The sequence below is a fragment of the Vidua macroura genome, chromosome 1 (genome assembly GCF_024509145.1).
Source record: "Vidua macroura isolate BioBank_ID:100142 chromosome 1, ASM2450914v1, whole genome shotgun sequence".
Classification (NCBI taxonomy): Eukaryota; Metazoa; Chordata; class Aves; order Passeriformes; family Viduidae; genus Vidua; species Vidua macroura.
Window position 1 is genome coordinate 135,960,843 of NC_071571.1, and position 26,746 is coordinate 135,987,588.

Below are 26,746 nucleotides of genomic sequence, written 5' to 3' on the forward strand. Positions count from 1 at the left end.
CCTGTGATATTTTTCGTGGCCCTCCTCTGGACCTGCTCCAACAGGTCCATGTCTTGTGCTCTGAGGGATCCAGAGATTAATGAAGTATACTAGATGAGGTCTCAGCAGAGCAGAAAAGCAGAATCCCCTCCCTTGCCCCACTGGCCACACTGCTCTGGATGCAGCCCAGGACACAATTTGCTTTCTGGGCAGCAAGTGCACATTGCTGGGCCTCGTCCAGCTTCTCACCACCAGAACCCCCAAGACCTCGTCTTGTGGGCTGCTCCTGATCTGTTCATCCCCCAGCCTGTGTTGATACTGGGTGTTGCCCTGATCCAGGTCCAGCATCTTTCTTCCAAATCAAGATCTTCACCTGACTGCAATGACTTTTGAAATATCACAGAGTGGTTTGGCAACTCCACCAGCCCATTCCCTCAGGACTCTGGGATGCATCTTGTCAGGTCCCATAGACCTATGTATATTCAGGTTCTTCAGATGGTCACAAAACTGATCTTCTCTTACAGTGGGAAGGACTTTATTTCCTCAGTCCTCATTTTATGGTACATCTGCCCAAGAGCTGTGGGAACAGATATTGCCGGTGAAGACCGAGGCCAAAAAAAATTGTTGAGTACCTCAGCCTTCTTTTCATCTCTTGTCAGTCTCATGGAGGAGCCTATACTTTATTTGACTTTCTTTCTCTTGCTGATACATCTGTAGAAACCCTTCTTATGATTCATTGCATCCCTTGCCAAGTTCAGCTCCAGCTGCATCTTTGTTTTCCTGATTTCCTCTCTATATAACCAGGCAGTGTACCTACACTTTTTCCAGGATACCTGGCTGTGCTTCCACTGCCTGTGCCTTTCCTTCTTGCCCTTTAGTTTGATCAGCAGGTCTCAACTTAGCCATGGTGCTCTCTTGCCTTTCTTTACTGACTGCACCTGTGGATTGCTAGATCTTGAATTTTATGGGAAGTGTCCTGAAAGATCTATCAGTCTCTTCTGCTCCCTTGTCCTTGAGGACACATTCCCAGGGGCTCTTATTAACTAATTCTTTGACTGGAAGTTTCTTTCCTAAAATTCACAGTCTGACTTTACTCTTTAAGTGACCCATATCAGGACTGCAAACTCCACCAATGCATGAACAACCTGGCCTAGTGGGAAGTGTCCCTGTCTTTGACAGGGGGTTGGAACTAGATGATTTTTAAAGTTTCTTTCAACCCAAACCATTCTATGATTCTGTGATTCTATGACCACTGAAGTGCAGGCTGCTTCCAATCTTGAGGTCAGTGATTATCTAGCTCACTTTTGTTGGTGACCATCAGATCCAGTATTCCATCCTCTCTGGTGGGGCTGCTTATTACCTGGCTTAAGAAGTTATCCTCCATGCACTTCAGGAGCCTCCTGGATTATCTACAGCTTGCTATGATAAGTTTTCAGGAGATGTTGGAGTGACTGAAGTCCCCCAGCAGGACAACAGCCTGTAAGTGCAATGCCTCCCACAGCCAGAGCAAGAAGGCTTTGTCATTAGGCTTTCTTTGATCAAGCGGCCTGGAACAGACACCAACAACCAGGCTCCCTTTGTTGCCTCGGTCTCCAGTTCTTAACTGTAAGCTCTCAACCTGTTTGTGGCTATTCCTCAGAAACAGCTCTTTGCAGCGTATCCATTTATTGATGTAGATGGCAATGCCTCCACCCCTCCTTCCTTGCCTGTCCCTTCTGAACTTCCTGATAGCCACACTTTAGTCAGGGGATTCATCCCACCAAGTTTCAGTAATGGCAAGGAGGTCCTCGTTTTCTAGAGGCACAGTGGCTTCCAGTTCCTGTCTGTTGCCCATGCTGTGTGCACTGAGCTGTCAGCTGTGCCACCTTCTTCATGTGACTTACATTGTTAGAGGAATAACCCTTGATTCATTTGAAATATGTCAGTGGTGTTTCTCTCTTGGCTTTTGTTACCTCAGGAGCCCCAGCTCATCTTCTGAAGACTTCAACTGCACTGCAGTGTAGCCAGCATGTCTCAATGCATTCTCATTAGATTCCATAACAAAGAAGGAAATCTCTGCTCCTGCTCCACAGTAGTCACAGCTATTGTATACTGAACTATAAATGACTTTAATGAAGCTAGAAGTGGGAAATGATTAGCTGTGGATGGATAGGGTATATTGGGATTTATGTGGATTAAGATAATTTTTTTAAATTCATAAATTCCATGAGCATATTTACATCAATTTTCAGCCAGAGAAATTGTTATATTTAATTTCTGCTTACATTTGGAGATACTGCATGAACTGCCAGTGGATTTTAGTCACTGATATGATATAGCAACACTGGCATGTTTCCAGAAAGACCTCTGGTTAATGGGCATTGGATTGAATCCTTGCACTTCCAGTATTTAGGCTTCATAGAATATTATTGGACTGAAAGTATTGTTAAATAAAACCAAATTATTTAAGCCAGATATTTATACATATACGTAAAGGTGTTAAATATTTTTATCCATTTTTAAACCACTGTTTGGTAAAAATATTTTCAAATTAGAAATTATGCATACCACAGATACCATTCTGTCTGTTAATAGGATTTTACATGGATATTCCCTCTGAAGTAGACTTGCAAGCTGAATTTCAGCTTCCAAAGAAAAGTGCTTTTTTGCATTTTTACAACATGACTATTTTAAAAATTATTCTGTAATTTTCAAATTTGGCAAGAAAAGTACTGGGGTCTGGGCACAGAACTGGGTCCCAAGAGGTTCCATGTTTATTTTTTCACTTTGCTATAGATTTCATATATATCTCCCAATGTACTTTTCCTTCCCCATTTGAGAAAAGACTGAATAGGTCCCTCGAAGTTTTACTGTGATACAAATCATGCAGAAGAAGCTAAGTAGATGGCTCAAAAAATTTAGAAGTCAGATTGATCCCCTATTTTGCCTAAAAAACTCAAGTGATACAAGAAAATTTTACTTATACAGTTGTATCACTGAAAAGTCTGGGTAATAACAAGAACCACACCAATATTTAAAAATGGGATTTTGTACACCAAGAACGTGAGATGGCAGATTTATGTCCTGTTTCTGGAACAGCAATACTACATTGAATATGTTTCTTAATTAAAGGTACATAAAACCATCTGTCCCCATAAAATTTGTACTCTCAAATAATACTTATTTTACTATCTATTACAGAAATTTCAGCAGTAAAATTTAAAAGACTGTACCAATAAATATATTTTTCTCTATATTACAGAAAGATAAGTGAGGATTTTTGCAAGAAATTCCATCATTAGTTCAACAATGGTGATGATATTAATGGTCTCAACCTTAAAAAAAAATCTAAGATGAACATTATATCAATTCTTCTGGCAGCAGATTACCTAGCTGATTGGTCTATGACAATAGAGAGAAATAATACTATTGCTGTAACTAAATATAGAAACTTTTAATCAAACAACAGCTAAAAGTCCAATATTCTACTCAGTGAATTGAAAACTCTCTGCTACCAGGTCCCATAAAGCTTACCAATTCTTGTTTTACTTTCAACAACTGATCTTATTTCCTAAAGCAAAGCCTGGAGAGACACAGGATATTGGAAAGCTTGGAAACTCATCTAGATTCACAGGGCCTGGAAGATCATGTCAGCAGTTTGAAGTGATTTGAATAACTTTAATAACTACCTCTCCTGTTTTCAACAAATTTCATCAACTTTTTCCTCTGAGGACCCACACACTGACCCACCCACTGACTCTTCTCTACATGCCTATCATTGCCCTGTCAACAAGTCTCTGGTGTTCCTAATGAATCTGTGCTCTCTTTCACTTTCTCATGAGATTTTGTAATCACTTTCTCATGCTGGTTCCAATATAAAGTCTCTTCATTTTAACTACCACTTAAGGTCATCCACTACCTTAAGTCCAAACTGACTCAGGGAAGTTAGGATGTTCATCATCAGTTTTCACCTATGCCTATATTCAATCCCAAAGCCTTGCTCACCTGAGCAGTGCTGTCTGATGATTTAATCATATTTCTCCATGGATAGGACCAAAGTTAGTGAATCATTGCAGCAATAGCAATTTTTTCTAATTAAAAGAATGATTAAATACCAGAGTATATTGTCAGAGGGAGATGAGTATCTATTAAACTTCTCTAACAGTTCTGAAGTAAAAATAGCTCAGACAACTAAAAAGTGTAATTTCCCCATTCTTCACCTCTTGCTTTGCTTGGAAGTGCTTCTCTTGTATCATGAGTAGAAAAAAACAGATGTATCTGCAGGCTGAAATTATAACTGCTCGAAATTCAGCATCAATATATCTGTTTTCATAAACTCATATGTAGGATTATGAATTGTGGTGCCTGGAATCCCAACACATGGTTACTTTTCCTGTTCAGTTTTGGAGGATCTGAGGACATGGGTCAGAGCAGCAGTGTATCATAGCTGTACATCTCCAAAGAACATCAAACAAGTGTCAAGTGGGCTAGGCAGAGTCTACACAGGAAAAGAGGAGAGGTCGTTTGTCTTTTAGGATTCTCTTTCAACTCATGTTTTTATAGTTCTATAAATAATTCCTAATTACATTAAGAAACACAGCACTAAATGGGAGATCTGCAAGATCTGGTTCTTCTTACTGCATGGAGATTTTACTTGCCACAGTTTAATTTGCAAAGAGTCTGATAGAGATATTTTCATCATATTTACAGATAGTTTCTGTGTAATCATCTTGTGTAGATAAGAAACCTAAGGATGTTCTAAAATATGTAAATCACTTAGATACTTTAATAAAAGATTTCACATGTGGTGCAACATTTGATTTTCTGTTTCAGCTATCATTTATCATTATACATTTACTGATTCATTAACCACCTTCTCATCTCAACCTTCTTCCCACTCATCATCTGGGATAAATAGATTTTATTCTGATTTCGAGAAAACTTCTTGGAGCTGTCTCATTTTGAAAGAGAAACAAGTATATTTGAACTTACATGTGTTCAGCATTACTCTATTTAATAACAGATTCTTCAGACTAATAAAAAGTAGTAAAGAGAATAGAAAAAGTCCAGAGAAAAAACAGAACCCTTCTGAAATCACCAACTGGGAGTTATCCAGACTGAATTAAACTTTGTCTAATGTTGAGGCTGGATTTTTGAAGAGCAACATGAAAATGATTTCTGGTATTTTGTCAAGCAGATTTTATAACTTCATGATCTTTTCTTTTCTTTTCTTTTCTTTTCTTTTCTTTTCTTTTCTTTTCTTTTCTTTTCTTTTCCTTTTCTTTTCCTTTTCTTTTCTTTTCTCTTTTTTTCTTTTTTTCTTTTCTTTTTTCTTCTTTTTTTCTTTTCTTTTCTTCTTTTCTTTCTTTTTTTTTTTTCTTATTTTCTTTTTTAGCTGTATTTGAGCATAAGACTTGGAACCTTTTTTTCCCCCCATCTTTCAAATATACAAGGTACTGCCATAGCAAAATTAAAGATATTCCACTTCTTGAGATTTTCTTTTAATTTCAGTGCCCTTTTTCAATTTCAGATTTTCTCGATCCACTTCCCAGACCAGTTTAGAAACTTGTCTCTTTACTGGTTACTATTACTTAGTGAACTTAGGTTATTTAAAACTAATGGGAATCTAGGCAGTGCACAATTACATATTTTTGCTAACAGAAACAACATTTAATGTGGGTCATTATAAGAAACAAGCTTCCAAAATAAGACAGCATCTGTTTTGTTTGGCAAAATTATTTCAAATAACAGTAACTAAAGTTTTGAAAATGTGTGCTGTTCTGTGTTTGAGGTATTGAAAGCAAACATGGCAAATGCCTGAAAGTTGGAAAGGAAAGGCACTGGGAGCAGGAGTTTGGGAATTGTGGTTTTCAGCTTCAGAGGAATCATTTAAATCCTTAATGGCAGCTCCTCAGATAAAGGGAAAACAGCATTCTCTGAAGGGTGGCCAGCTGCTTAGCACTCAATAATTAGGTTTTTATTCAGCCAGCCTTCTGGAATTGCTGCTATCACAGATAGTGATGCTGGCAAGCAAAATAAAAAGTTTTTATGTCATAAAATGCATTCCTGTAAAAAATTATAAAATACCCCAACATAATTTTGCTTTGCAAAATATCTTTTGGGCATATATTTGTCTGGACTAGGCACTACTGCATTTGTCAAGCATGAAAAACAGTTTAGACTTGCATGTGGCTTACATGTCATTATTTCTAGAACTGTCACCATGTAACTCAGCTATTTTCTTTAAATATTTAAATATACCTGAGTAAAAATAATAGAAGAATTCATTTGAAACCCAAGGGGCCAACAGAGATGGGCTTTCTTACTTCTTTATGTTTTCATTGCTTATTGCAGAAAAGTATGAATGAAACTGATTTCCCATTTCCTCAACAGAAGAGCTTCAGTTGTACCATAAGGAGACCATAGAGTGTGAGCAGATCTCATTCTGGCCTTCATTTACACTACGGAATAGGACAGGGGCCAAAAGTGAGGTCAACAGCCTCCTCCTTTGATTTTTGTGAAAAAGTGGCTTGGACAGGGTAGCATAATTTATGCCTGTTACTCAACATTATACTCTTTTAGGCCTGTATGCCCCCTCTGATTTAATTTCTACAGGTTTGAATTATATCTCTTTTGGTTTTCTTGATCAGCAAGAAGAATTTACATGAATCCTTTTTTACAATTTTTTCCATGTTCAGAAAATATTATTTATATTGCAAAAGATCTCCCTTTTTATAATGAAAGTGGGTTCCCTTCCCTTCCCTTCCCTTCCCTTCCCTTCCCTTCCCTTCCCTTCCCTTCCCTTCCCTTCCCTTCCCTTCCCTTCCCTTCCCTTCCCTTCCCTTCCCTTCCCTTCCCTTCCCTTCCCTTCCCTTCCCTTCCCTTCCCTTCCCTTCCCTTCCCTTCCCTTCCCTTCCCTTCCCTTCCCTTCCCTTCCCTTTTGAAACATAACAAGACATTCTCTTGCTGTTTTGTTATGAATGAACACAGAGGTGTCCTGAAAAAGAAATCCTCTCTAAACATGGGCTTTAACATATAAAATTTTCAACAGCCTTCCAATTCCTCAACAATACATGTTGTCCTTAGTTCAGAATAAATACATGCAAAAAAAACCCAAACTGTTTTTGTTAGCAAATTTAGTAATTTTAATTCATCTCCTGAATAATACTCATTTCCACTGATTCACCATAAATTTTTTATGTATAACTGCCCTTCAACATTTTTCTTTACTTGACAGGGATTTGTCTCATCTTTTCCTTTTGAACAACTTCTACTAATGTTTAAGACCCCACTTTCACACTGCTCTTTTAATGTTTTGTATAAATCTTTCTGGCCTCTCTTTTGAAAAAATTTCTTTACTTATATTTATTCTTTGCCTAAACCTACCTCAGAATAGGTGCTCCACCTTTCCTGATTTGGGAAAATGGCTTTCCATGGGCGGTGCCAGGCACAGCAGTGCTGGAGGCAGTAGGGGATAGGGCTGTCCTTTGTGTGCAGAGGGACAGTCTTTGCTTTCTGCAGGAGCTAAACTCGTACTGATTGCTTCTAAAGAAGTCCTGCTCTTGTACACCATTCACTGCTGTGCCCCAGAGGGCAGAGGCACTGCTCTGTGTCCCACCTGGGCACAGCCCTGTCAGCAGAAAGAGCAAAATGCTCTCACCTCCATTTCACTGGGGACCCAGAGGGAGGGAGGCAGTCAGCATTTTTGAGAATCATATTACTTGAATTTGAAGATCTGAATACCAACCTAGTTTCACATGCCTTGAATGTTTGAGTTTACAATGTATCTGTTTTTCTTCTGAGTCTTATGCTAATTAGATGTGCTGTAATAAATAATTGAATATTTTATGGGTTTCATTTTCTTTTTCTACCATTGTACTGTCTGCTCAGATGAAGCAATAATTAAAAAAATAATATAAATGATGACTTAGGTTATCCATATTTCTTGTGTCTTCAAGTTGTTACTTCTTTTTTTTTTAATAAGTTTTTATCTTAAAACAAAGTATGGGAGAAAAATATTATTAAGAAAAGTTTTTTGGTTTAATTTCCTCTATATCAGATCCAGAATTCTCTTTTTCCCCTTCATTTACACTAATCAGATGGTTTAACAGCATTTTTGGTCTTTTTTTCCCATGTCCATTGTTTCAGTCTTCTGCTTCTGAGGTAGATATCCTTCAGGTTTTAATGAAGAATTCAAATATTTTTTCTATTCAATCAATTTTGAGCTCTAAATATAAAAGTTATGCAATTTTTAGCAGTTCTAACAGATAATACAATTAATAGATCCCTTGTTCTCAGATATGTTAGGTTTATTCTATCCTTTCATCACTTAGAAACTCTGTTTTATTTTTATGATCTTTATCCACTTTTGATGAAAATCAGCATCACATTATTGTCCTTTCTCATATTTGACAAATGAACAATGAACAATATTTATCACTCAGCAGAGTTAAAAGAATTTCAATAAATTCTTACCTGTAATTCTGTTTTTCATTTCCTATGTGAAATCTGTCATATTGTGAATATGCCCGGTTTCCTTCCCAGTCCATTAATTCAATTCTTAGAGAATATTGCCTCTGACTTGTTATTGCAAAGATAAATTCATTTCCCAGCCAATGTTCACCTGATGGGCTACCAAAACCCTAGAAAAAATTGGCAAAATAACTAGATGTAATTATTGTAATTTGTAGAGCCTATATACAATAATAAAACCATCATTATATTTTACCTGTACATTCTAATTACTGGTCAGAGCTTTCTTAGCTCCACTTTGACTATCTCTAAAATTATTCTACTAATATATATGATGTAGGAACGTCATGCAGTTCAACTGGTTTTTGCAAGGGCAGCTGAGGTTATCAGCTGGAAGAAGTCATTTTACAGGTCCATGATATTAATAGCATGATGCTGTATTTGCACATGGTTTGGTGAGAATACTTGACATAACAATATTCTACAATGCATTTAATTAATTATGATGTTAAACCTTGCTATCTAGCTCTTCTCCTACTCACCTTCCTCTCCTCATATTTCATATTTTCATATGATCTTATTTCTGGTTAAGCAAACAATATCGTTTTCAAACATGGAAAAATAATAATGAAAGAAAAAGTTTGAATAATTTTCAAAACCAATTCCTAGACATATGTTTTTATACATCTTCCAGGTTTTAAAGTTGTTTAAATCGTAGTGAATATTTTACTAGATAAAATGTAAAGTTTTATTCAACATCATTAACTTATTTACTATATATTAGAATATTGTTCTTTTTAAACTATTAGTTCATGCCTGAGACCTCTTCAGTCCACTTTACATTTTTCTTTTTTTTTCTCTTTAAACAGTAAAAATTATTTTCAACTATAGTATTTACTTGTGAAGAACTACTCCAACATGACTGTGCTTATTCATATTTCTTAAGATGGGAAAAATGGGAACTAGAAATCTCCTGATTTGCTTACAGTGGTGTACTGGGGGTGTTTTAGAAGATCCTGTGAAAATTTCCTAGTCAAATTAAATGAAAGATTGGATTATTTCCAGAAAGCACATATTTCTTAAAGGGGTTAAAATCAAGAGACTTCCTTGGGACTAAAGGTTAGATAATGAGAAATGTGTCTGTGAGACGCATTGGCAAGACATTGATCTTCTCTACATAATGTTTCAGTCACTCCTAACATGAGATGAAAACATTGAAAGTAGAGCTCTCTCTCTTTTTTCTTTATGGCATTGCTGTGACTCCAGCCCTGATTAGTTGTGTCTCTGGAGGACGAAATCCTTCCTCCCCAGAGGCCATGTGATAGCACAGGTAATCCTCACTCAGGCAATGCATAGGTATATCAGCTGCAAACTTCTAAAGAAAATTAATTTTAAAAATTTAGAAGCCTAAAAGTTTGGTCCAAAAAATAAAAATTGAGGAAATTTTTTGTTGTTCCTAGAGAGAATTACCATTGAAAGTACTTTACTCAGGACACATTTTTGTTCACATGACCACACCTAAGCATATATTTGGTGATTCACTGATAGTAGAGGCTGAGAGGACATGCCATGTTTGGATATGCTGAACTGATTACACTAACTTATATTTTGAATTAGCATGTCTGCCTTTCGGCTCAGAGATCATCAAGAGATACTCATGGACATAGTGTTTCATCTGCAAGAGATGAAATTCAGTAGTCTGTGACAAGTCTCTAAGAAGTCTCAGACTGAAATGTGGGAGCATACTATTAGTTGGCTTTTCCTTTCCTGCATGTTATTTCATTATATCGTCTTTCTCCAGTAGACTATTTTCTATAGAAGTCTCTGTAAATACTGGTTGTAGGTAATACTGGTGATACCCTGCTTTGAGCTCATCTGTCTTCTAGTGTGAGCTGTTGCTCCTCAAGTTTTCCCATTTTGATGCTTTCTGTTACTTCTCACTTGCTGCTTTGATGGCATTCACATTCATATTAGGCTTCATATATTGCTCTTAAAACACAAAAAATACTTGTTCCTCACTTGTATGAACCCTGTCTACAGCTGGCACACCCTTCTGTAGTTGTCACTGTTTTCTGGCTGTGCCTTTGATTCTTTCCATCTTCTTGCCTTGTCGTTCTACCCTTGACTGCCCCACCTGGCGTCTCCTGTCCTAGTAGCCTTGGCAGTGTCATACCAGAGCAGTTAGTGGTTTGTCTCTGACATCTTTCACCACTGGTCACTGTCACTCATCTCAGAGTAAGGCAAAATATGCTCTGCATAGACTATTTACCAGGAGGTTTGTCTCCCTAAAATCCAGAAAGAAGAAGTGGAGCATAGTTGTTCAGATATCAGTTAAATTAGGTTTTCTTGGAGTTTACATGGTTTCTTATTCACAAAAGTATTAATATTATTATTAATAATATTATTATTAATATTATCTGTCTCTAAGTGAAGATTATCAGGAAATTCTTTCTCCCTTTTTCCCAGTGCAAGAAAGCTGAGGGGACTCCCTTTTGAACTGTTGTCTATTGAATTATATTTATCTTATCTCATTTAGATTACAGCCTATTCAGGATGTAATATATGTAGTGTTTTAACATTATATGATCCTTTATGTGTTTTACAGAAACTCCAGACACTATATATAATTTTTCTGAAGTAATGATTTTTATCCTTCAAATTTTCATCTCCTTCTCCCTTTTTAGATGTATTATTGCACAAAGATGAAAATCTATCGATAAGTGCTTTGCTCTCTTGACCAGAGGAAATGAAGCTGCAGCAACAGGGAACAAAAGAAATATAAAAAGAAATATTAAAAATTATGGGGAAATTCATCACACTATTTATGAAAAAGGGAATCCTACTATAAGGTGCTACAATGCTGAAACTCAGATTAGAAATTCCTAGAACAAGATTATTTTTTTCCTTGACAGAAGTAACTTCTTTTTAAACAAACTATTTGCTTTTATGAAAAGAAAACCAAGGAAATAAGTGGGATATAAAACATCTCTCTGAAGCAAGGAATGTTCCAAAGGAGAAATACTGTACTTTATTAAACACCTAATATGGCTAGAAAGATATAAACAAACAAACAGGCACTCGAAGCTTTCATAGATGTAAACCAGAGAGGAGCAGTACTTTTCTGTTAAGCACAGAGTTGGCAGCAATTTCTTGAAGCATAATTTTATTATGCCAAACTCAACTGTTTCCAACCTGTATTTAGTCTGCAGTTTACTGCCTATACTTCAGAGCTGAAGAAAGGCTTGCATGCATCCTGTTTGTCCCAGATACTTTGTCTGACTTAATAAGTACACAGCTCTCCTTGTTTATATCTTACTTAGTCTGTCTCTACCACAAGAACACTACTACTTTGATGAGATATGTAAACCTTTGTGTGCAGAAGAAAATGACAGAATATTAGCCAAAAAAAACCCCTTAAAAACATGATTTAATTTTGTATTTCCATTCCCAACCCTGAGGCTGGCAAGGAAAATGGTTGTGCCTGGTTCTTTTGATTTACCTTCAGAATCCTTATCTTTCAAAGAACATTTCAGAATTTTGTCTTCAAGTACAGAATTCTTTTTTCTTGTCTCAGTAAACTTAGGAAAACAGACTTGTGTAATTGTTATGCCCACTTATGTAATTGTTGACTTATGTAATTGTTATGTAATTGTTATATATGTCCTATATATTTGTGAAATACTTTTTGAACACTTTTGATGTTTGGTTAAAAATCACACAAACTTGAAGTTCAACAAGGTTTCAGAGAACTGGTGTCTGTGATGAGTTGCTGCTGGCAGAAATGCTGAAGGAGAAGCTCAGTAGTTGCCTATTCCAATTGCTACAAGCAGACACAGAACAGCCAGCCAAGTGCAGATGCTGAGCAAATATTGCCTCAGAGGTTCTTAGACATCTGGGAGAGATTGAGGAATGTAAAAGGGGAACTCGAGCTTATACCACCAAAAATCCTAGAAAATAATAGGGTTTCAGAAGATTATTAATAATAAGAATGGGACTTCTATGTGGGACACAGGACAAAAGTCCACAGAAAAGCAGACCTCATTAATTTTGATGTTCATGAGAGAATTCAGTAATTGTTCAGTAATTAAAATTCAGTAATGAAAAATGAGCATTTTAGTTAGCAGACCATTTGGGTTTATACTGCTGCTCAAATCTGTGGGGCCCCAAGTGATAAGGTGCCTAAAGCCTTGCCTAAGACCATGCTTGTCATTTATGGACTGATGCCTAAGATTTTGATGATGCCTAAGAAATTTGGTTTTGAGAATGCCTTAGGGCAGTGTTAAAAGTTAACATTAGGAGTGTTCTCTTTCAGGCACATAGTTGTTATTAAATATATTTGTTTCCCAGTACATATATACATTGTCAACAAACACTTTGGTTTTTGCATTCAAATAGTTATAGCAAATGCTTCCAGAATTATTTGTGTTAAAGTTTAGTGCCTAAACTCAAGGAATTACATGAGGTGATCCAAGTCATCCTCAGCTATCAATCCACTAGGAAAAGGAACATCTGTATTTCATGAATGTGTTTGCATTTAACTACATTTTAATACTCTTTGAAACCCAGTGGGTCTTAAACACTGTTCCAAAATTGCATTTTAAAATGACTAAGAGACTATTTTGTCATTATCTTTCTATATTTTGTTCATTACATGTTTCCAAATAAAGAGATTAATTCTTTAAACCCTACATTTTATTCCAAAAATACTCAAATTTTCTTTTCCCTAGAAATTTGCATAATAATTTGGGATGGCTGGCAAATCAGAGGATTTAAATTCCCAAAACAGTGCTTAATGTAATAGGAAATGGTCAGTAATTCCCTAAACTTCTCAGAGTTCTCCTTCATTTTCCTCACTAGCACTCTATGGAAGCTGGGAGAACACAGCAGGGAAATGTGCTTACATTTTCATAATATGCTTTCTTATCTCTCCACTATTAGTCACAAAAAGGATGCACAAATGTTTGCACTGACCCAGCATAGATTATTATAACATTTCATTTTATTCTTCACAAACAGAAAAAAATTATATTTTTGCTGCTGAAAATTGCATTAAAATCATACTTTGGCAAAAGCCGACCTGAAATAAGACATAAAAATCACAAACAATGAGTAAATTCTTTTATCCAGGTTTTGTCATTGAGAAGTAATAAAGTAATATTTTATACTACATTAGAGCAGATTGTTCTTGTCAATATGATAGATTTTGACTTCAGAGAAAAAAATTAAACAATACAGAACCTTAATGACAATTGCAAATCCATTTTTATAGTTGGATGAAGCAAAGGAGTTTTCTGTTTCTATATAACTACATCATAAATTCTGCAAATTCTGACATAATGCTCAACTGCTATGCAAAAATAAAGAAAGATTTTATTGTTCTTTTGTATGGATTAAAGTACTTAGAACTAGGAGTCAAAGACAAAAGTACATGATTGTATAATATTTATTCTAGATGACATCTGAGTTCTACATCAGCTCATTTTCAATTTCAATTTGGTTATTAACAGAGTCCAAACTACTAAAGCAGTCCTAAGTACAAAGAAACAGAATTCAGTACTGGTTTTAAAAATGCCTTTAAGAATTTACAAAGCTGATACTTATTCAAAAATAATAAGTAGGGTGCAAAAGATTTTTATTAGCTTTGGCAAAATCTGTGAGGGTATTCTGCGTGAATCATGTTGCTCCAAGTTCATTAAACAATTATCTCTCTTACTCTATTTATTTTGTCTGATAATGCTCATAGGAAGCTTTGACTTTTTATAGACAAAACAAATTGAAACCAGACACAGCCAATATATCCTATGGGTTCATCTTCTGTGAGACAATTCAGTGAATAAAGCAGATAATAATTCAGTGTTTTGCAGCAGCAGTGACTTTCTAGAAGCCATAAAGAATATTCAGCTCCTTTTGCCTTAGCTGAGAATGTGGAATAGATATTGTTTAAGAAGGTAATTTCCAAAAAAAGTTTGTATACTTTCTTGTATACTTGTATATTTTCATTCGCATCAAATGATATTACTCATCCTTTTATTTTAAATAAAGATTTAGTTTACAGAAATTACTTCAATTTCCTCAGGCAATATATGTGTTAATTAATGTCAAAATAAAAGAATGTTGGAAAACAATTCTAAATATTTAGATTTTTTCCAAGAAGTACTAACACACATTTGTTGGCAAGTTTTAAAAATATATTTAGATTGAAGCCAGATACCTTCTCAAAAGAGTAGAAAGAAAACAAAGCTATTGTCAGTTTAAATAAAGAACTAAATATCTGTATAATCTTCCTGAAAATCTTGTTCGCAATCTGCAGCAATTCAGTCTGTTGCATTTCATTCTGGACTCAATATATTAGTAGAAATACAGAAATTAGGTTCACTTTTTACTTTTTCCTCTCAAACTCACACAGTATCAGTAGCAGCAAAATTCCCAATGAATAAAAATCACAGTGACAGAATGAACTGCAACCCTTACACAAAGGTTACCTCTGGCTGGGCAAGGGGCCCAAAACAGCTCAGTTGCCTACATATATTTCCTACAAATAAAACAACCAGTACATCTTCCTCAGGCCTGGATTTCAATCTAACTTCCTTCCCATGTAACTGAAAATAGGAGAGTATTTCTTATTGAGATAGATTACACTGAGAGCCTCTATCCCAAACAACCTTTTTCACTCGAGGACAAGTGGACCCTAGTGTGGCTTCTAGTAAGAGCATCCAAGGGACATGGGTATGTATTAAAGAAAAGAAAACTCTTTTTTTGAGCCCTAAGAAAATTGAACTTTGAGCTTTCTGATAACTTTCTGATTCATTATTTGCAAAGAAATAAATGGTAAGTTTTAAGGCTAAATATGCAAAATGAAAGAAAAAAATCTAGGAAAGGAATTTTTGGTCATTTCAGGCAACAGGAAAAACTTTTGGGATGTAGGACTTAATTCTCTTCTCCAAATACACCGATTAATCCCAAGTAGCAAAAGTGAGCATGGCTAGAAGCATAGATACTACAGCAAAGACCAAACGTTTGTGAGTATGGGAAGGAACTTGAGTTTCAGCCGCATAATCTGTCTAAATAAAGCAAGCATCAAATTTATGGATTGTTTTTGAATCTCATGCTTGGGGTCAGCTGGTAGTCTAAACAGCTGAACAAGAATAGAAGTTGACTGACAATAGAGTCAAAAAGTTATACTTCTAATTTGACACGAGCCACAAAGCGAAGAGCTGCTCCTAAGTTCCAAATGGAGCAGATCACACAAAAGGTGCTTCTCTCTGAAGAGAAATGCTGATCTACCATGACAGCACACAACTGCTATTTGGGAAGACCTCTAATACAATTCTACTATATTTTCAAGTCACAGATTTTAAAAGCAGCCTCACAGAATCTCACCTGGCTCTTCTAATATAGCATTTTCATCTTGCGGTTAGAACAGTTCTTTAATGACTTTAATCTTTCTCACGGTGCTCTACAAGAGGCTGTTAGCATAATTAAGTTAAATCTTGTTATCATTATATAAAATTTATTAATTAAAAGTCTTTGGAATACCACATGAGTTTTATCAGTATAAATTAATGCTGTTAAATTGAAGCACTAGTGGCAAAGCAGCACAAGTACACATCCATCTGTCAACATAACTCTTGAAACTGATGCTATCCAGTAATGTTTGCTTAGGAAAGACTATGCTGAGTATAACACATTTAAAACACAACTATGCTCCAACACAAAATTGTGTTTAATTTCACATCCAAAAAAATATTCTCCAAAATAAAGAGGATGCTTCCTTTTGTAGTAACATCTCTGGTGCCCAATATAGCGATCCAACCCTCTCTGAGACAAATATTGTTTCATTCTTGTTCCCTTACATAATTCTGTTGAAGCTTACACTGTAGATTAAGCCTTGGTCAGGACCAGAAGAGTTTAATGAGCATGTTTTCATAAAACAAAATATGGTCTCTCACCACTTCAATATCATGTCTATTTCTACTGGACATACTGGATTTAGATCTCAGGAGAAGCAGAGAAAATGCTGTCTTTTTTTCATAGCACTAATGAAAGTAACAATTATCTGAGTAACTGTTGCAGTCAGAACAGACCTTTTATTACACCAGCGTGACATGCCATTCTTTATCACAGAAGGGTGGGTCTCTGTGAGAGGCGTTACTCACATAATATCTTAATACACATTCCACTCACCAAAAATCATTTCCTTATATCAAACTTACTTGGAAAATGTGTGTGAAAGAAACAAATTACTTCCATGTCATCTATCCCAGTCCCTTGAAGAAAATTGTCTATTTTCAGATATAAGAAACATATGACTGAAGCATACAATCATAAGTAATGAATTTGTCACTATATGCTACAAAATTATTCACGGCTTGAGTGCTTGTAATCATAATTCAGTCTTATAAGCCATTCATTCAACATATTAATTCAAGACCACCACTACTCACAACCTGTCTGGTTGGTTTACACTACAGAAACATAACTTCTGTCTTTCCCAAGGTCGTGCATTCCCTAGTTTTTTGCTTTTCTCACAGGTCCATCCTGTTCTCAAATCCTTCATTTTGCAAAAGGGACCATGCTGCTATTACAAGGCACTTTATTAACTACGTCACTGACTAGTTAACTACTGACAGGGAAAAAAACACAAAGCCATCTCTGCTGAAGAAATTATGGGATTCATCTTCAACAAGTAGCTAGATGGATAGATGTAGTACAGATAGCTTTATGAAGGCTCTCTTCCTTCCAGATTTTTTTTGTATTCCTTTCCTACTCCAAGGTTATCTACAAAATGCTTGCCCAGAACCTTGCCTGGTTCTTTGAACCAGTAATTCTTTCCCTCACAAGTGTTTCACGAAGAAACAGGGTGAAGAAAATTCTGGTAAAAGTGCTCTGAAAATTTCCTGCGCTAACAGTGAAACTGTTTCAAATCTAACACCAAAGTAGCCCTACGCCTGCTATCATTTGAGAATGGCCTGTTACCTGCCACTGCCTGGGCATTTTCTGTGCATGTTATTTGAGTCAGACCAAAACTACTCTAAAATTTAGTGATGATCTTTTGTCACAAGACATAATTGAATCCTCTTTTAAAGAACACAGGGGTACATCTATCAATGCAAGAAGTGTGAAGATTTCATGACCGTAACAATGCATAACATACTTTAAATAGTTATAATCCTGGAAAAGGATTAAAATTCATTCAGAATGTCTAACTTTAAAAATTGAGAATTATGAAAGATATTGTTCCCACAGTATGGGCTTTCAAATTATGAGTAATTTTTTTTTTTTTTTTCTGTCAAGAACATTCTCCTCAGCCAAGCCATATGGTTTATGTAATTTTTGCTTAAAATCCCACCCACATCTGAAGTTATTTTGCACTAAGATAGTGGAACCAGAATCAATAAGCCTACACAAACAATTCTAAAAGGTGCTTTATGCATTTTTATGTAGTCATTGTCTCACTTGAAAAAGAAAGTGATGAACATAATGTTCTAATTATTGAAAGGGGTTGGAGCTCTGTCTGTAATTATTTGATTCGTCAAGTATTTGAGGATAAAATATACCTGAACACTATTTGTAAATGGACACAACTACAACAGAAAATTTTCCATCATCAGTTAATGCTCCAAGAGGGAACTACACCAGATTGAGTTTTTGTCTCTTTGTTCAAGACAAATACAATATAAATGGTAGTAAATACCTATTTTGAATGAGAAAAATGTGCAAGTTAACATTGTTACTGAAGGAATATGGAAAAAGAAGAAATGTCAGAGTTTAAAAGCAAGAAAGGTGGGCAGGGAGAATTATAACAGAACTTGAAACTTGAACTAAAACTTTCACAAGAGAAATTAAAATTTTCAGGCTTAAAGGCTTACAACAGGTGGAGACCATAAAAGGAATTAGGACACCATATTCTAAAACAGGAGCTGAACAGTTTGCAAATACATATTGAATGTAAGTAACATCTGGAAGTTTTCAGAATGAACTGAACAAAGGCACTGAAAAATAAAGTCTTTATTGGAATGGTATCTCATGTATAATTCAGGCTTGTAGGACTTGCAAAGACTAGTGAGATGAAAACATGAGGTGACCAGCAACCTTACTGTCACAAACAAGAAGGTCTTCTAGGAAACAGGCAGGCCCTCTGTCCAAACTAGAGTTTACTCACGGAGGTGCACTGCGGGAAGTATACAAAAATGTGTAAAAACCATCACATCTAGAAGGAAATCAGAGAATTAGAGTCCAAAGATGTTTTCAGCTGTCCTTTAAGTAAGCAGAAGACACAGATCACCAGACTTGTTATAAGAGCTTAAATTTACTGAGGCTCAGAGGAAAGTCAGGCTATTCCAGATAACACAATGTAAATTCCCACTAGAATTGCATCCAAAAAGACTTCCTGAGAAAGTTCTGGTGACTACCTCTGTGGTCTGGCTCTCAGTGTGTGAAGAATTCAAGCCACAGAAGAACATAAATTATTCTGCTACGGTGTCAAACCATGTATGCACTATGGAGATAGCCATCAATTTGACCCAACAGCTTTACTGAGAAAAGAAAAAGAAGAAACTGCAACAGAAATGGAACTGGTTTGGTAGATGTGCTCTTCAGGCACACACAAATGCTACTGATGACTTCTGAAACAATTGGCAGCAGAGGTTTTAAGCACTGAACTGTTGTTGGACTCTCAGATATTAATCAGGAACATGAAATTGAAGGAATGTGGAAATTAGCACTGAACATCATTCTTGCGTCAAAGAAATCAAAAGAAAAAACAGCTGCTGGTCAGGAAGGTAGGAAGTGGTTGCCATAAAGCTTAGAAATTCATCTTTGTGTGTACTATGTACAAGTCATCCTAATCTAGCTCATGACATTATGAATGATTAAAAGAAGTGATAGGTTTGTTTTTTTTTTTCATTGGAGAGTGGAAAGTAGCAATTAAGGCATAGAGTACAATTAAATACTGACATGCAAGAAAAAAACTGGCTAAGAAAAAGATTGCTGTGAGCTGGCTAAGGCACACAATTTCAAATACCTATTGAGAGTTTTTCTCAAATGAGAGAAAGCAAGAAAATTTAAATGTCTGAGGAAACTCCCAACAGACTCGACCCTGAAGAAGGCCTCCTAGGAAACTCATAGTGAATGTTAGGCTATCAAGTGTGGAATAAATTTAGAGAATTTCATGGGAATTATTAAATTAGACATGCTAGAAAGCTAGAGAATAGGGAATCCAATACTCCATCACCTAATTTGGCAAAAATGGAGACAGTCACTGGGAAAGGTGCATTCATCCAAGAACTGAAAACTGGAAAATGATCAAAAAGTCTTGACAGCCAAGTTAGCACATGAGCTAACCATTTACTCAGATTTGATTACTGCTAATAACTGCCTAATAAATGCCAAAAGCTGTGTCTTGGATGGTAAGCTTGTGGAAAACCCCCTTCTAAAGGGTCTTGGGTTTGCAGATGGCAAAAAATAAATTTTTAAGCAATATTCCCCTCTAGAGATCAAAATTCTTAATAGTGTTTTATATTTACATTTACTGAGGCAAGAAAATATGAAAAATGCCTGAAATTTGCTTCATGGTGATCTCACTTGCTGGTAAAGAAATTATTTATTATTCCACTTCAATTTCTTCTGATAAGCAACAAACAGTGTAACAGAAAATCCATTGCAAAATGCGAAAGAACAAATGTAGTAGCTACTGATAAGGAAAGGGTGGAAGAATGAATTTATGGGTTTTTTTCTGAATTTATTCCAATTGCTATTGAATGTACAAAACTCAAATGGCCCAAGAAATTTCTTAGTCAGAAATGAATTCTTAGAAGCAAAGGTAAAAATTATGCTGCACACCATAAGACTAACAAGAAAATTGAAGGAGACAGGGAACATATGCCCCTAAGCAAGAAGATACATAATCAACCTTGCATAACAGTGAATCTGCAGAAAAGGTTTTGCCCTCATTAACTGTTGGTTTAGATACCAAAGAAAGTGTTACTTTATTTTCCAGAGTGGAGGCTCAATGCAAGTGGAAACGGAGGAAAAAAAAACAGGAGGAAAATTAGTACTATCATTGCACTATCACTGACTGTGTGGCAATTTATGTATGAATGGAATTGTATACTTCCTACTCAAAAGATTTATGGCTACCCTACCTCTCACTTAACCTGTTTACTGTATTGGTGTCTAGAACAGAACTGAAGTGCTTCTGTGTAAGCCAAAAGCACCAGTGTGAAACTGCATCAAAGACAAGGAGTGCCTTGTTGCTTTCAGGTGTCTCCTGTAACCCAGCAGTGCTGTCACCCTTACAGAGACTGCTCTGTGCACACCCTTCCCAAGCAAGCTGCTGTAAGGATCTGTTTAGAGTCAGAGCATATGTGCAGTGGCCTCTAACACTGTAACAGCCAATAACTTGTGAGGCCTTTAGCAGCAGTGCAGGCTGGTGGCCTAAATTCCTGTCCAGCTCAGAAGCTGGCAAGTACTTGCTTATAGCTTAAAAACTTCAACAGTTTTCCAGATTTCTTTCCAATAAGAACTAAATGCCCTGAAAAAAAAAAATGAAGCGCCAGAGACCTATGGTTGCTGTTATTATATGATGATATTATTTGTGTCAGCTTTAGGACTCCAATGAGTTACAAGCATGCAAAGAATATCTTAACAAAATTGGAAATCTCTATCTGAATGATGGGCTGAGAAAACACACATTAAGTTCAAGTGCTCCAAGTAAGCATAAAAGTGCCATCATGTTCCCACACCACACCACCCAGCTTCCACTGGAAGAAACACCAGGTAGATGTGCCAGGAAGGAGAGGAGTAGTGGTCCAACAGACACCACACACCCTCTCTGACCAACTAAGAATTAAGAATGGAGAAGAATCTAAGAACTAAGTTAGAGGTGTTATTGGCTTGAAGCTCAGATGCTTTCAGGTATCCCACTAATACAGAGAGAGTCCGCCAGCCTCTCCCATTCTACATTCAACACTTGGCGTTATATGATAACCACAGAAGGAAGCCTAAGACTGTTACTTTGGTGAAACTGTCCATAGAAGCAGAGCAAGCATGAATCCCATCTTGTTTCATGACACATAGCATAAACTGTCATAAAAGGCATCCTTTTTATTTGGTAGAAGTAAATGATCTCTTAGAATACTATATCATTCCTAAAGAGAAGCAAAATTAATTCAGACTGCTTGAACTAGACAAAACCAACAGAATCTAATCCTGTACAGATTCACACTTTTTGTGAAGGAAAAGTGGAGGAAAATGACTAAGTGAAGGGATATATATAAAAAAAGGCCACATGGGAAAACTTTACAAAGGGCTGTATTTATTACACTGCCTAAGAAAATCTCAGGAGATAAAAGCTGAGAAAATCATTAATGTGATATGTATAAATTTTAAAAAGTCCATATGTAAGTTGCACATACAAATTCTAATTTCCTCACTAGTAAAACTGGTAGAATCTTCAAATTTTGTTCCCCAAAATAATTTGATGCTTTATATTTTGATTCTGAATCAAAATCGAATAAAACAGTTTTCAAGTTTTCTGATAAATTAAAACAATATGAATTTGAAAATAAATTTCCAATATTTTATCTCTATTAAAAATATTTTTGTCATTTTAACATCACTTTAGTTAATATATATTACAAAATAGATTACATCCTCTAGTTATCCATAGCAGCAGTAATCTGACCCAGATAATTATTTATATTTTCAAGCAATATTGAAAATAAAATATCAATAGAATCCAAAATTAGATTGTGGTTCAATAATATGATATTATGCTTATTTCTGAAATTGTAAGTTCTACTACAGAAATTTTTCCCTTTGAAATTTTTTACAGAACAGAACTTGTTTTTATTTTTAAACATTTAAAATTCTCTTTTCATTAGTGTTTTTTGAAAACTGTAAAAAAACCCCTTTCCTCTGCCAGGCTGATAACACAGTGCTGAAAACTTCACTAGGAATGTCATTGAAATCCAAGCCAGTCCTCAGGGACTCAGAAAACAGAGCTCCATAAGAAAGTTTGATCAGGCAGATAATGAAAAAAAGTGACAAGTTATTTAGATTGGAGTAAATTTTTTTGAGTTGGCAAAGGGAAAATACCCTGCTTGAAGTCATGTCATCTTTAATTTGGTAAGTTATTTATTTTCTTGTAATCCTATTTGAAGTATCAACATTTCCAGTACATTAACTTGATTGGCAGAGGTGCTGTATGACTTGGGATAAACCCCAGTAAAAATTTTTATTCCTATCTGCTCCAAATTCTGAACGAGCTCCTCTCAGCTGAAAACATCCATGCATTAGAAACATCATCACATGCCTTTTACCTCTTAACATCACATCAAGTGAAAACTTCAGAGTGACAGACAACAGTGTTCTGGTCTCATCTCATTTTAATCTCAGTAACAGATCTGAGAAAAACTCTAAATCAGGGGAAATAATACTCAACTGAGTAAAAATTATTTTCAAAAGTAACAGACATGAAGAACAGTAGTTTATAAAAGACTGCAGGACCATACCAGGTCTCTATAGGAGGAACTATCTATTTAGGTCAATAAGAGTAGTATTTGAAATCTGACACTTGTATGAATTGTAAAGCTATTGCACATTTTTCACCTTACCATTTTGTATTCTTTCCAGCTTTTCTGAAAATCCAGACTTCCATCTTCTCGGTGTTGTATAACTGTCCATCCTCCTCCAGCAATTTCCATATTACAAAAGACCTACAGCAGTAAATAAAAAAGAAAAATTTTAAAACCCAAACAAAAAATAAAACAAGTTTCCATTGAAATTCTGTCATCTTATGGGGGGAAAAATTTGTGAATAACAATATTAAGGAAGTGTGTTTTCCTATGCACTCATGCCCTATTCCCTCAATGACATCCTCAGTCATTTGTTGACAAACAGTTCTCTCATTATGTTTAGTGTAATTCTCCCAGCAATATCTCCTTTCAGTACATCATCAAGAATGTCTCCAAATCATCCCCTTCTGCTTCTTCAGCTTTCCCCTTCACATTCCTCCATGCTCTTTTTTTCTATTTCCTTTGCAGTGCCCCTGAAACCACTCTCTTCCTCTTAATAAACAAGAGTAATTCTTCCAGTGATAATAATGATTATGTAGCTTTTAGGAGAGTGTCATTTGGTCTCAGAGAAAATCTTGAGAAGTCTTGCAGAAAACACTCATCTTAGGAATCTGAAATGTAGCACAGATGACATTATTCTGTTTTCCTTTGAAGTGTAATATTACCTACAGTGTTCCAGGCAGAGTCCCAAAATGGGACAAGTGACTTCAGAGCAAGCTGCCTTATATGACAAAGAATGTAGGTAGAAACAGGCTCAAGAGATGAGGTCTGTGAGAGAAGGTCAGAAGTTAAGATCTATACTCAATATGTAAGATCATACCCTGTCATCACTGCACTAAGAAAATTATAACCTAGATACTAAAGATTCTGTGTATAGAGGATAATGAAACAATTTGACAATTTTGTTGACCCTTGGTATTAGAATATTGTGTAAACTGAAATCTGTTACCAATCTTAAATAATCCATATAATAATAAAAATGGATATTAACTTTTATTCACTTCACTCCTTTTCATTATCCTTCCAAAAATTCAGAAGATAAACTATGAAAAGATAAAACTACTGCTTGGGCATTTGCTTTTCTTGGTATGTGACAAGCAGTAATAATTTTTGTTCCTATTTTTGTAGGATATTTGATTTTAAGATCTAAGTCTCTAAGGGCTACTCATTCAAGCAAATTTTCCTGATTCCATTCCCCTGTACTCATCCATACCATATTGACACTGCACCTATCCTAAATTTCATTTGTCTGCACTTTTAAAATCTGTATTCTGCCCTTTAAGTAAAAACTCAGTATGTAAGAGTGTTGAAGAGGTTTAGCTTTTGGCACTTACATCAGCAAGAGTCAATCCATTAAGCACTGGTTGGCAATTTAAAGCTTTATATTGCTTTGACAAATTGGAGGTTACTATCCAATACAGTTAAATAAAAATTTGTCCTGCAGTTGACTAGAAGACCATATTCTAGCCTCAGGAAAAGCCATTCTAAATTTCTCCTACTCATAAGAACTGTCATAGTAACAATATGCAAGTGTTTTTGTTTTAATTTGCACTAGGCATGCCAAGTGAAGTCCCTGTGAAAGTGCAGGAAGGAAATAGAATACCAGGACAAACATGAACTAGATTCAGGGTAACCACAAGAAAACCCACAATTTTCTAGACAAATATTTTGGCCCTATTCCTTCTTTAGGGAAGCCACTGTGAGTCAAAACATTTATCTACAGGATTTAATGTCTTTAGTCTGATTTACGGTGAGAATTTCTAAAAGATGGATTTACTTTCCTTATAAGTCATTTCAAGCTCCCATGATCCACTGCCAATTTTTAAAGCAGTAAATTCTCGACTGTATTGAGATTTCTCATTTTAAGGACACATGCAAATTTTGGGATTTTCATACTACATTATAATGAAATACCTATAAAAAGACTATAAAAAGTTTTCTGAATAATATATCAAATTGAAAGAGAAAACTGCACAGTGAAAAAAAAGATTTGCCAGCAGCACCTTTTTCCCTTGCTGTCATTTTATGGCACTTTCCACAGTGATAGACACAAACACCTGCCCATATCAACAGGAGTTCCACAGTGATTGTAGATGTTACTGTGCATAGCTTTAGCCACATCTGCCCCAGAAAAGATCAAGGCACTCAGTCATTTAACACCACTTAATGTGTTCTGATACTTAACCCTCTATTAGAAAAGGATGAAAAAAAAGTGGCTGAATTTGTATGCTATGCATTATATTTTCTGATTTTATAATTAATAAAATATCCTGACTTAGAATAAAAGACCATCCAAAATATTCCACTCTTGCTCTTCCTTAAATGCATGGGTAAAAATTCTTAAGCTCCTAAAAGGCAAATATGGGATTATTTCTACTTATTTCAGCTTTATGGACTAAATTATTTAAAATTTTATAATTAGCATTCAGAGATAACCTCAATTTTAAAGTAAATGGAAGATATGAAATTTCTATAAATTGCATTTCAAGTGCATGCACACTAAGACCCCACAAATCTACCTCACTGGCATGGAGCAACAAGCTCAAGACCAGACCTTTGAGATTCAGGGAATGTGTCTGTGCTATGCAGAAACAGTCTGATGACCACCATGTTGGAGGACAGTTTGCACAGTCCAGAGGCATAGCCTACATTTAATGGGTTAAAATTCTGACAGATATGCTCAGAGAGGGCATCAGCACCAATTTAGTGGGAAATCCACAAGAAGAAAGTAAAGGGGGAGGAGTGAAGACCACAGCCATAGCAATTGCTTTTGCAGAACCATAAGGACACAGATACAGGGAGCCCAGCAGCAGGGTTGGATAACATTACATTTTCAGAGTAGAGCACCCAGAGGTTGGTAACCTTTGTGGGGGCATTGGGGGAGGCAGTGGGCAAGTCAATACATTGATCCAAGGGCACATGCAGAGGTCCTGCTTGCAGTCAGACCAATCACACCTGGCCTACCCTAAGGTGACTTGGTTCTTTCAACTCCAAAATGGAGACAACCTTACTTTCACTGCTCCCTTACTCGTCAGAAACCTTGCTTCCCCTGTAGCTCACCCTGACTTTGCTGGGGACTGAGAGGATTCTTCTTGCCTTTTCTTTCCCTCAGAGTAATCATTGTCCACATTATCAGGCACTGCACATATACATGTCAAAGTAAGCCAATTAATTAGCTTAATAGTTTAATTCTATCATTTTCTCTTTCTATATAAAAATATGGAATATTATTAAGATCCTTTTAAACAGATATGAAACACTAATTTTGATCAAGGGCTTGAAGGCTAATGAACAATATTAATGAACTCTTGAAGCTAAGAACAAGAAGCAAAAATTGCAATCTAAAGCATGCGTGAGAATATAAAAATGAGGTATGTAAATGGCATGAAAGATAATTTTTTTGTGAATATATGGATGTGAAACCAACAAAACACCAAAACTGAGAGTAACATTTGTCTGTATGACAAAGGTATTTTCCATTAAATATCAGGATTCTAGTAATTATCCCTTAGAAAATATAAAATGAAGTAGTCTGATGTATAAAATTGTTATGAATGAGATAGTTGTCTGTGACTCTGAGTAATGCAGAAGATAATAATGTATTAGGGCTCCTAAGACATGCCAGAACTGTGCATTGCATTGTGGTAATCCAGACAACTAGGCTGGCTTTAAAAAAGGAAGTCTGTCTCCATGCAGTACCTATCACGATATTAGAGCAATCTGACTGTGTCTGCATGGTG

General features: G+C 35.8%; 1 protein-coding gene across 1 annotated transcript in view; it reads right to left on the reverse strand.

Moving 5' to 3' along the window:
* The window catches only part of ANGPT1 (angiopoietin 1), a 149,302-nt gene that overhangs the window by 24,572 nt on the left and 97,984 nt on the right, over positions 1-26,746 (reverse strand). The window contains exons 6-7 of the mRNA XM_053981156.1: positions 23,046-23,147; positions 8,434-8,600 (exon numbers count right to left, since the gene is read on the reverse strand). Coding sequence (XP_053837131.1) covers positions 8,434-8,600; positions 23,046-23,147 — 269 coding nt within the window. The remainder of the gene's footprint in view (positions 1-8,433; positions 8,601-23,045; positions 23,148-26,746) is intronic.